This window comes from Panulirus ornatus, chromosome 56 (assembly GCF_036320965.1).
Source record: "Panulirus ornatus isolate Po-2019 chromosome 56, ASM3632096v1, whole genome shotgun sequence".
NCBI lineage: Eukaryota > Metazoa > Arthropoda > Malacostraca > Decapoda > Palinuridae > Panulirus > Panulirus ornatus.
In genome coordinates this window covers 32,410,962-32,424,094 of record NC_092279.1, presented here as the reverse complement: position 1 = coordinate 32,424,094, position 13,133 = coordinate 32,410,962, and the positions used below count along the sequence as shown (strand labels likewise).

General features: G+C 39.8%; 1 protein-coding gene across 2 annotated transcripts in view; it reads right to left on the bottom strand.

The window, feature by feature from the left end:
• The window catches only part of crb (cell polarity complex component crumbs), a 642,968-nt gene that overhangs the window by 93,594 nt on the left and 536,241 nt on the right, over window positions 1–13,133 (bottom strand). For both annotated transcript variants that reach the window (XM_071694202.1, XM_071694201.1), the window contains exons 29-30: window positions 11,709–11,931; window positions 10,871–11,056 (exon numbers count right to left, since the gene is read on the bottom strand). In XM_071694202.1, coding sequence (XP_071550303.1) covers window positions 10,871–11,056; window positions 11,709–11,931 — 409 coding nt within the window. The remainder of the gene's footprint in view (window positions 1–10,870; window positions 11,057–11,708; window positions 11,932–13,133) is intronic.

The following is a 13,133-nucleotide window of genomic DNA, read 5'->3' as shown; positions in this document are numbered from 1 at the left end:
AATAAAGGCAGCAAGTATGAATTATGTACATGTGTATATATGTAAATGTATGTGTATGTATATATATGTATACATTGAAATGTATAGGTATGTACATGTGCGTGTGTGGACGTGTATGTATATACATGTGTATGTGGGTGGGTTGGGCCATTCTTTTGTTTGTTACCTTGCACTACTTCGCTAACGCGGGAGACAATGACAAAGTATAATAAAATAAATCAATAATCTGTAACACAGTCAAAAGTACTTTCCTCTTTCATCTATGGGGTTTTAAAAAATCTCCATTTTCATTCTTTTTCCTTTCAAACATCATTACTTTACTTTTACTCACAATTTCCTTTGCTCATACAATCATATAACACTCATAACCTTCTGCAAACGCTCTTGACTCTCAGCAATATCTTCTAAAAACAGGCTTGTCACTAGCAACTACACCTAATCATCACAGTCCACCTCTTCACCCCATTTCCCTAGTTTTGCTTTCACCTGTCTTATCACTGTATTCATATATGTTAAAAAGCTAAGATGATATCACACAGCCCTGCCTCACACCCACATACATATTGAAACTTTAGCTCAACTCTCCATCCACTCTTACATATGTATTTACTAATCCAAAGAAGGCTTTCACACAATCCAACAGTTGTCCCCCTACCCCATATATCCTTAACACATCCCATAAAGCATTCCACTCAACTCTGTCATACGTTTTCTCCAGATTCATAAAAGCTTCATACAGCTTCTTACCTATCACTAGATTGATTTCCACAATCATCACCACAAAAATCTGATCCACACACCTACCTTTCCTAAAAACCCCTTGCTCCTCTTCATTCTGCATTCAGTTACTTCAATAACTCTGTCAATCAACACTCTTGCATACACTTTTCCTGGTATACTAAACAGACTTATTCCCACATACCTGCTATAAATGTCCTTAGCAACTTTCCTTTAAATAAAGGAACAATAATAGCTTTCACCCAATACTCAGGCACAACCTTCTGTTTCTATCCTAAATTACATATCAATTGCATCCAGTCTATCACACTTTCTCCCATTCTTGCCATTTCTTGCAAGTACCCATACACATACTCAAACCTCACTTATTTTCTTTACATAAGTTCTCTTGCCATCTCCTGTCTGTACAATCATTTCTAAATGTAATCATGATAGAGTTCAATAAACCTATGACCCCTAGTCCCTTGCATTATGGGGTGCAAAGAATCTGTGTTCATGCTTGACTCTACTGCCAATCAGAGAAGGATTCAGACAGTAGTAGTACCTGCCCTTTCCATGACCTTTCCCTCTCTGATAAACCTTCCTCTATTTCTATTCACTGTACCAACATTTGTGGGTCACCCTAGTAACCACTCTTCTGATGAACACCATCTATTTGTACCCACCCTAATATCTTGCATCTCTCTGAGACTCAATTGTCTAATGATGTTCTCACTAGCCCTTTTTTCATATCCAACTATAATCTCCACTCATCACTCATGATTCTAGTTCCAAGGTGATGTCTTTACTTACGTCCAACATCATCACATCTCGAGGACCATGAGTCTCCAAACTTTAATGTTATCTAGCACAAGGTATGTCTCCCAACTACCACACTTTTCCTTTACTTGGCCTACTGCTCTCCTAATTTCATAATTTCATAAATTTCATACCTTTCTTTGACTATCTAAACGCTTGCTATGAAACTGTAGCATCCTTTCACCTGCAAGCCAAGATTCTCTACCAATAGGATTTCAATGTTCACTATAGGGAATGGTTGAATTCCTCCCATATAAATGGTGTTGGGATTGGAACTATCACATTTTTCCATTTTTAATGATCTAGAGAAAATTAGCCTCCAACTCAAGCATATTCCTGAGTTTGCTTTTCACCTCTAATCCTTTACGTGCTAACTACACAATCCCTCTCCCAATTGGTTCATAAGACCACACTCTCATAAATGTATCTATTTCAATGGCACTTCCCTCTCCAACAGCCCCTTCTAATCATAAATATTGGCATCTCAACTTAGCTAATTGGAAAAACTTATAGAAATTCTTTTCTGACTTTCCTTGGATAAGTTACTGTCTCTTATGTGGTGATGCTTCTCTCTCCACTAAATACATAGCAGAGGTTATTGTTGCAGGAATGGAAGCATTTATCCCCTCTCCCTCCAAGACAACCTCTTTTTCCAATCCGAGGTTCAACCGTTTCTGTTCTGAGGCCTTTCAATGGCAAGGGATCAAGCATATCAGGCTTGCAAAAACTCTTCTTCCTCCAACTCCCATTCAGCATTTATAGCCCTTCCTCCAATTCCCATTCGGCATTTATGGCCCGTAATCACTTCAAGCAAGTTACCTGTGAGGCAAAATGTTCCTTTATTCAAAGGAAGTGGGATAACCTCCCATCATCACCCACAAATAGATCTTTCTGGTCTTTAGTTATGGGCATCCCTACTAACTTGTGTCACTCTATCCTTCTTTCACTTTTCCATTCTGATGTTACCATAGCTGTCTCTCCTGCAGACAAAGTAATTCTCTTTGTTTCCCATTTCTCCACTATCTCTTCCTTGTATGACCTTAACATTGCTCCATCCCCAGATAATCCTCTTACTAATCTTATGTTCCTTTCCATAATCTCTTTTTGAACTGTTTGAAAAGTGTTTCTCTCTCTGGACATGAGAAAAGCATATGGTCCTGAAGGAATCCATTCCTGTGTAATGAAAGAGTGAGGCTCTGAACTTGCATCTGTGCTTGCTCATCTGCTCCGTTTCTGTTTAAAAACCAAAACTTTTCCTTCTTCTTGGAAGCATGCATTGGCACATACTATCCCTAAGGAAGGGGACCATTCTAACCCCTCAAGCTGTCATACTGCTGCTTTGACATCACCATCTCCAAAGTCTATGAATCCCTCCTCAACTCACATATTCTTAGAAATCTTGAAACTCAGTCTCCACTCAGATCACCAGTATGACTTGTATAAGGTGAATCCACTAAAGATATTCTTTTTCATCTTACTAATGTCTGGTCATCATCCCTGAAAGAATTTTGGGAATCCTGTAGCTGTCCTAGATATATCCAAAGCTTTTGACCCGGTGTGGTACTGGGGTCTCATCTGTAAGTTACCCTCTTTTAGCTTCCCTCACTCACTCAATTCCTCCCTCTCTGGCTGATCTATCTCTGTGATTGTTAATGAATCTGCCTCTCCCCCTTTCTCCATCAACAATGGTGTCTCTCAAGGTTCGATCCTGTCTCTTACACCTTTTCTCCTTTTCATCAATGATTTCCTTTCTTCCACAAATAACCAAATGCACTCATATGCAGACAACTCAACACTACATTCCTTTACATCCTTCAATTTTTGCTGCTTCTCTCACTTGATCTGCATCTCAGTAGGGTAGATGAAATTTGGTTAAGTTTAATGCCTCCAAGACCCAGTCTCTGCCCATCTCTCTATCAAAAATTCCTCACAACTTTCCTTTCTCTTATGACGATTCTGAAATTTGTCTCTTGACTCAACAAACATACTTGTTATTACTGTAACATGCACTCTGTCTTGGAAAACCCACATTATAAAAATAGTTACATCTTCCTCTAAGAAACAGGGAGTCCTGTTTAGATGTTGAAATACCTTTTCCTCCTAATAGTTGCTTCATTCATACAAATGAATGATCCATCCTTGCATGGAGTACTGCTTTCACATCTGGGATAGTGAGCTGGCTGCTTGTGTGCCCCTACCACTAGCTGGACCATGCAATACCTGGCAAGCTACTGTATCACATGATTACTGTGTGTCTACTGGCAACTCAAGCTGGATGCATGTCAGCATAGTATTCTTTTATCCTACTCAATTTCTATCATGATTATCTCATTTCTTATTAACAAGCTATATAATATGATTCTGCAATTTCTTTTTATATTTTACTTAAGACTCTTCAGTTTATATTTCATAATTATATTTCTCAATCCATATTTTCTTTCTGGTCCTACGTATGGATGGTCATAAGTCACAGAAGTCGTAATTAGGGGATCAGGTGTATACCACATCATTTCAATTCACTCAATCCAGCGCATGACTTTCACCCTCCAGCATGTTCAGGTCCTGCTCTCTTAAAATCTTTTTCATTCCCTCATTCCATCTCCAATTTGATATCCTCATTCTCTTTGTTCCCTCCACTTTTAACAAATATATCCTCTTTGTATACCTTTCCTCACTCTGTCTCCTTATGTCCAAATCATTTCAGCATATCCTCTTCTGCTCTCTCAACCTCACTCATTTCATTACCACATATCTCTCATACCCTTTCATTACTTACTTGATCAAACCATCTCACACCACATATCATCCTCAAACATTTCATTTCCAATACATCCAACCTCCTCCACACAGCATTATCCAGAGCCCATGCCTTACATCCATATAATAATATCAGGGCTACAATTCATGGACACATACCCATTTTTGCCCTCCCAGATCCCAGATAACATTCTTTCTTTCCACACATTCTTCAGCGCTCCCATAATCTTAACCCCCTTCCCCACTCTAATACTCACTTCTGCTTCCATGGTTCAATTTGCTGCAGAGTCCACTCATAGACATTTAAAACTCTTCACTTCCTTCAGGTTTTTTCCATTCTACTTTACACCCCAACTGGAATGACCTTCAACCCTGCTCAACCTAATAACCTTACTTTTATTCACATTCAATCCCAACTTTCTCCTTTGACACACTCTTCCAAACTCAGTCACCAACTTCTGCACTTTCTTACCCAAATCTGCCACCAGTGCTGTATCATCAGCAAACAAAATATGACTTACTTCTGGGCCCTCTCATCCCCAGAGATTCCAAATTCACTCCTCTCTCCAAGATTCACATATATACCTCTCTCACTGTTCCATCTATAAACAAACTGGAAAACCATGGTGTCATCATGACACACCTCTACCAAAGATAAACCTTCACTTGGAACCATTCATTCCTCTCATCCCATTCATACAAAAGCCTTATTTCTTCTTTTTCTTTCAAACTATTCGCCATTTCCCACATTAGGGAGGTAGCATTAAGAACAGAGGACTGGGTCTTTGAGGGAATATCCTCACCTGGCCCCCTTCTCTGTTCCTTATTTTGGAAAAAAAAAAAAAAAAAAAAGCCTTATACCCTCAATAATACTTTTCACTGCTTCTAGAAGCTTTCTGTTCATACCATATATTCATAAAGCCTTCTACAAAGCATCTATGTCATCCCTAACATATAATTTCTCCAAATCCATGAATGCCACATACTTATCCATTTTTTTCTAAATATTTTTCACACATTCTTTAAAGCAAAAACCTGATCCACACATCCTCTACCACGACTGAAACAAATTGATCCACCCAAATCTGATGTTCTGCACATGCCTTCACCCTCTCAATCAATACTCTCTCACACAACTTAATAGGTACACTCTACAAACTTATACCTCTGTAGTTTGAACACTCACCTTTATCCCCCTAGCCTTTATACAGTGGCACTATACATCCATTCTGCCTATCCTCAGGCACCTCACCATGATCCATACATACACTGAAAATCCTTACCAACCAACTAATCAACACAGTCACTCCCTTTCTTGATAAACACAACAGCAATGCCATCCATTTCAGCTGTCTTGCCACATATCATCTTTCACGAGACTTTCATCACCTCTTCTCTAACCACCAAACCACACTTAGTGACACTCACTTTGCATATCACCTCAACCAAAACATTCTATATCTGCCACTGTAACATCAAACGCATTCAACAGTCTTCAAAACACTCACTTATCTCCTCCTTACTTCATCATAATCTATTATCACTTCCCCTTTTGCTTCACCAATGATCCCATTTGTTCCCTTACCTTCTGCACAATATATGCCTCCTTCCAAGACATCTTAATCTCTCTAAAGTTTAATGATACTCTCTCATCCCAACTCTCATTTGCCCTCTTCTTCAACTTCTGCACCTTCCTCTTGACCTCCTGACACTTTTTCTTATACATTTCCCAATCATTTGCACTCCCTCCCTAAAGTAATACCCATTCACCTTTCTTTTCTTTCACTAGCAACTTTACTTCATCATCCTACTACTCACTACCCCTTCTAATCTGCCCACCTCCCAGCTTTTGCACGTCACATGCCATCACTGCTTCTCTAAATGCCTTCCATTCCTTACCCACTCCCCTCGCTTCATTTGCTCTCACTTTTTGCCATTCTACTCTCATTCTCTCCGGGCATTTCTTCACACTAGTCTCTTTTCCAAGCTCACTTACTTTCACCACTCGTTTCTTCCCAAAACTGATTCATCTTTTATGAAAACCACTACACATCTTCACCCTTGCCTCCATAAGTTAGTGATCAGGCATCCCACCAGCTGCCCCTCTCAACACATTTACATCCAAAAGTCTCTCCTTTACACACCTATCATTCAATACATAATCCAATAATGCCCACTGACCATCTCCTACTCACAAAAGTATCTTGTTTATATCCCTTTTTCTAAACCAGGTATTCCTAATCATTAGTCTTTTTTCAGTACAGAATTTCACAAGCTCTTCACCATTTCCATTCATAACAGTGAATACCCAATGTGCCCGAAGTACACCTTCAACTGCCATGGCATTTCAATCACCCATCAACACTGTTGACACACTCAGTTAGCTGCTCCCAGAACAATTGCCTCTCATGATCTTTCTTTTCATGGCCAGGTGCCTAAGCACTAATAATCACCCATCTCTTGCCATCCACTTTCAATTTTACCCACAGCAATCTAGAATTTACTTCCTTACAATGTCTCACACACTCCCATAACTCTTGTTTCCAGAGTAGTGCTTTTCCTTCCTTAGCTCTTGTCCTCACACCAACCCCTGACTTTATTCCTAAGACATTTCCAAAATATTCTTCCCCTTTACTCCTAAGCTTTGTTTCAGTCAGAGCCAGAACACCCAGGTTTCTTTCCTCAAACACACTGCAGACTACCTATCTCTCCCCTCTTCTCATCTTGGTTTCATCCACACACATTCAGACACTGCAGCCTGAGCCTTCATCTGTTCCCTCTTTTAGAAATCGTAATACAGGAAAGGGGGAGTTTCCAGAACACTCCTACTGCCCCTTTTAGTCACCATCTACAACATGCAGGGAATAGAGAGGTTATCTATATATTCATTATACTTTGTCGCTGTCTCCTGCGTTAGTGAGGTGGCGCAAGGAAACAGACCAAAGAATGGCCTAACCCACCCACATACACATTTATATACATACATTTCCACACACGCACATATACATACTTATACATTTCAACATATACATATATATACATACACAGACATATACATATATACACATGTACATAATTCATACTTGCTGCCTTCATTCATTCCTGTCACCACCCCACCATACATGGAATGACACCCCCCTCCCCCCGCATGCAAGCAAGGTAGCGCCAGGAAAAGACAACAAAGGCCACATTTGTTCACATTCAGTTTCTAGCTGTAATGTATAATGCACTGAAACCACAGCTCCCTTTCCACATCCAGGCCCCATGAAACTTTCTATGGTTTACCCCAGACACTTCACATGCCCTGGTCCAATCCACTGACAGCATGTCGACTCCAGTATACCACATCGTTCCAATTCACTCTATTCCTTGCAGGCCTTTCACCCTCCTGCACGTTCAGGCTCCGATCGCTCAAAATCTTCTTCACTCAATCCTTCCACCTCCAATTTGGTCTCCCACTTCTCCTCGTTCACTCCACCCTTGACACATATATCCTCTTTGTCAATCTTCCCTCATTCATTCTCTCCATGTGACCAAACCGTTTCAATACACCCTCTTCTGCTCCCTGAACCAGACTCTTTTATTACCACACATCTCTCTTACCCTTTCATTACTTACTCGATCAAACCACCTCACACCACATATTGTCCTCAAACATCTCATTTCCAGCACATCCACCCTCCTACACACAACTCCAACTATAGCCCACGCCTCACATCCATATAACATTGTTGGAACCACTATTCCTTCAAACATACCCATTATTGCTTTCCGAGATAATGTTCTCGACTTCCACACATTCTTCAACGCTCCCAGAACTTTCGCCCCCTTACTCATCCTGTGAGTCACTTCTGCTTCCATGGTTCCACCCGCTGCCAAATTCACTACCAGATATCTAAAGCACTTCACTTCCTCCAGCTTTTCTCCATTCAAACTTACCTCCCAATTGACTTGTCCCTCAACTCTACTGTACCTAATAACCTTAATCTCATTCACATTTACTCTCAGATTTCTTCTTTCCCACACTTTACCAAACTCAGTCTCCAGCTTCTGCAGTTTCTTACCCGAATCAGCCAACAACACTGTATCATCAGCAAACAACAACTGACTCACTTCCCAAGCCTTCTTATTGACAACAGCCTGCATACTTACTCCTCTCTCCAAAACTCTTGCATTCACCTCCCTAACAACCCTATCCAAGAACAGATTAAACAACCATGGAGACATCATGCACCCCTGCTGCAAACCGACATTCACTGAGAACCAATCATTTTCCTCTCTTCCTACTCATACACATGCCTTACATCCTCGATAAAAACTTCTCACTGCTTCTAGGAACTTGCCTCCCGCACCATATACTCTTAGTACCTTCCACAGAGCATCTCTATCAACTCTATCATATGCCTTCTCCAGATCCATAGATGCTACATACAAATCCATTTGTTTTTCCAAGTATTTCTCACATACATTCTTCAAAGCAAACACCTGATCCAAACATCCTCTATCACTTCTGAAACCACATTGCTCTTCCCCAATCCGATGCTCTGTACATGCCTTCACCCTCTCAATCAATACCCTCCTATATAATTTCCCAGGAATACTCAACGAACTTATATCTCTGTAATTTGAACATTCACCTTCATCCCCTTTGCCTTTGTACAATGGCACTATGCATGCATTCTACCAATCCTCAGGCACTTCACCATGAGCCATACATACACTGAATATCTTCACCAGCCAGTCAACAACACAGCCACCCCCTTTTTTAATAAATTCCACTGCAATACCATCCAAACCCGCTGCCTTGTCAGCTTTCATCTTCCGCAAAGCTTTCACTACCTCTTCTCTGTTTACCAAATCATCCTCCCTAACCCTCTCACTTTGCACACCACCTTGACGAAAACACCCTATATCTGCCACTGTCATCAAACACATTCAACAAACCTTCAAAATACTCACTCCATCTCCTCACATCACCACTACTTGTTATCACCTCCCCATTAGCCCCCTTCACCGATGTTCCCATTTGTTCTCTTGTCTTACACACTTTATTTACTTCCTTCCAAAACATCTTTTCATTCTCCCTAAGATTTAATGATACTCTCTGGCCCCAACTCTCATTTGCCCTTTTTTCACCTCTTGCACCTTTCTCTTGACCTCCTGCCTTTTTCTTTTATACATCTCCCAGTCATTTGCACTATTTCCCTGTAAAAATCGACCAAATGCCTTTCTCTTCTCTTTCTCTTACTTCTTCATCCCACCACTCACTACCCTCTCTATTCTGCTCACCTCCCACCTTTCTCATGCCACAAGCATCTTTCGCGCAAGCCATCACTGCTTCCCTAAATATATCCCATTCCTCCCACACTCCCTTTACGTCCTTTGCTCTCACCTTTTTACATTCTGCACTCAGTCTCTCCTGGTACTTTTTCACAAATGTCTCCTTCCCAAGCTCACTTACTCTCACCACTCTCTTCACCTCAACATTCTCTCTTCTTTTCTGAAAACCTCTACAAATCTTTACCTTCGCCTCCACAAGATAATGATCAGACATCCCTCCAGTTGCACCTCTCAGCACATTAACATCCAAAAGTCTCTCTTTCATGTGCCTATCAATTAACACATAATCCAATAATGCTCTCTGGCCATCTTTCCTACTTACATATGTATACTTATGTATATCTCGCTTTTTAAACCAGGTATTCCCAATCCCCAGTCCTTTTTGAGCACACAAATCTACAAGCTCTTCACTATTTCCATTTACAACACTAAACACCCCATGTACACCAATTATTCCCTCAACTGCCACATTACCTATCTTTGCATTCAAATCACCCATCACTATAACCCGGTCTCATGCATCAAAACTGCTAACACACTCACTCAGCTGCTCCCAAAACACTTGCCTCTCATGATCTTTCTTCTCATGCCCAGGTGCACAGGCACCAATAATCACCCATCTCTCTCCATCCACTTTCAGTTCTGCCCATATCAATCTAGAGTTTACTTTCTTACACTCTATCACATACTCCCATCACTCCTGTTTCAGGAGCAGTGCTACCCCTTCCTTTGCTCTTGTCCTCTCACCAATCCCTGACTTTACTCCCAGAACATTCCCAAACCACTCTTCCCCTTTACCCTTTAGCTTCATTTCACTCAGAGCCAAAACATCCAGGTTCCTTTCCTCAAACATACTACCTATCTTTCCTTTTTTCTCATCTTGATTACATCACACACATTTAGACACCCCACTCCGAGCCTTCGAGGAGGATGAGCACTCCCTGCGTGACTCCTTCTGTTTCCCATTTTAGAAAGTTAAAATACAAGGAAGGGAGGGTTTCTAGCCCCATGCTCCCATCCCCTTTAGTCACTTTCTATGGCACAAAGAGAATGCAGGGGAAGTATTCTTTCTTCACATCCCAGGAATAGAGAGGCAGGGGGTAGAATTATTTCTCCCCTACCCTAGAGATAACTAAAATATTTTACTTATAAAACTAGGAGTTAATAAGAGACAATTAATAGCTATAATGAAGGATAGAATTAAGTGCACTTTCAGCTTTTTAAGTCTAAGATTTACCTGCAGACCTGAAGAGTCAAAAGAAATCATCAGGGTATGCCAATATCCATCTAAAGTCACATTGGATGTGAAGAATGCACTCTTCGAAGTTGAGCCATTGGTTTGATGTATCACAACAGAACTTTGCCTTAGCCCTATCCAGACATTAGCATCAGCTCCTGAGACCCAAAACATCACTCCTCCCACCTAGAACAAACAAAAATATGAATTATGACAAATCAATCTATGTAGTGTTTCAAAAAAATTATATTCACAACTAATATAGTGGACTGGCTGGCTGAAGTTGCCTAAGGAAGAAGTACTATGAGAGAATAAATTTTTTCTCCTTTATCTGAGTTTTTTCTTTAGAACTGGCTGAAGTTGCCAAAGGAAGAAGTAATATGGGAGGATAAATTTTCTCCTCCTTTACCTGAGAATTTTTCTTTAGAATGACCTACACAACAGATCACTTTGTGTCCTGTTGTATGTTACTCCATCCCATCCTTGAAAGACTGCTTTCCATTTCATTACTGTTATCACTTATTTTGTTCTGTTTTCATCAAGATTACCTACATCTACTCTCTCCTTTGTAAATGTTTACTATGACACATTCTTCTTTTCATACATCTTCATCTATTTTTGCATAAGAGCAGTAAATACATATTCCATTACATTTATGGCAACAAACTTTTTCTTTTTCAGAATGAAAATGATGTATTTCAACCTTTAGGGATGACTTTGCATGTACTCTCATACATTAAGAGTATGTAAAATGTACTAGCTAAAGATAAAAGAAAACAGTATCTTCTTTATTCACTATATAAACTGCAACTTCCCTGAAAGTAATGAAAAAACTCACCTGACTTCGATAATCCAATAAGACTTCTGTTATCTGACTTGGTGGATTTTCAAAGCTTGGTGTGTACATCATGGAGGAATTCACACCATTGAGGGTTACATTTGCAAGACATTCATAACCATCATCCAGATTGATGCACTCTGAGCCTTGTGGACACTCAAAAATAGCACAGTATTCCCGATCCTCACACGTTTTCCCTTTATATCCAACTGTACATGTACACCTGAAAATTTAAACCAACATAAGTGGGCAATTACAAGGCTAAAGATAGGGCTGTGAGGAGAGGGTGGATGTGTCTGAAATGAAATGTTTCAGGACAATATGTCGTGTGAGGTATCTTTATTATGTAATGAAGGGGTGAGAGAGATGTGTGGTAATAAATAGTGTGTGGTTGAGAGAGCAAAAGAGGTATGTTGAAATGGTTTGGACATAGGGAGAGAATTTGTGAGAAAAGGTTGACAAAGGATATATATATATGTCAGAAGTGGAGGGAACAAGGAGAAGCAGGAGACCAAATTGGAGGTGCAAGAACGGAGTGAAAAAAATTCAGTGATCGGGGCCTGAACATGCAGGAGAGTGAAAGGCATGCATAGAGCAGAGTGAACTAGAACAATGTGGTATACTGGGGTCAATGTGTCATCAATGGACTGAACCAAGGGCATGTGAAATGTCTGGGGTAAACCATGTAAAGGTCTGTGGGGCCTGGATGTGGATATGGAACTGTGGTTTCAGTGCTTTACACATGAGAGCTACAGAATGGATATGAGTGAATGTGGCCTTTCTTTGCATGTTTCCTGGCATTACCTCACTATCACAGGGGTTGGCAATACTGCTTCCTATGGGGCTGGTTGGAGCCAGAAATGGATAAGGTTAGCAAGTATGAATAAGTGCATGTGTATATATGTATGTATATGTGTATGCACATCAAAGTTGGGCACTAAAACAATAATCCGATAATGGATAATTATCGAAGTTAATTTCTCTTATTGGATATTATTGAAAGTTAACTTCCAAAATTATTACTGGACCAGTTAACTTCCAATAACTAATCTTTTTAGTCTGATAATGTTCATTAATCTTTTGTTCAATAAAATTTTCATTGTTTTATGTTTTCTTTTTAGGTTCTTCACTACAATTGTCATTCTTTGTTGTTAATTCTATTTCTTGTAATAGGAAAGTTTAAACTATAAGTGGCAATATAACTGATAGACTTTATTGTTCATTCTATTTACTGCCATTATGTATATATAATAATGTGCCATGTGCCATGCGTTATATAAATAAAATACATAGTTCAGATATTTTGTTATTTGTTTCGTATGTCCAACAAAATCATGAATTGATTCATTCTTATCATTTCTATATAGAGATGAAAATTATATGGTTTGTGAAATAATACAAACAAATATTAAAAACAGATTAATC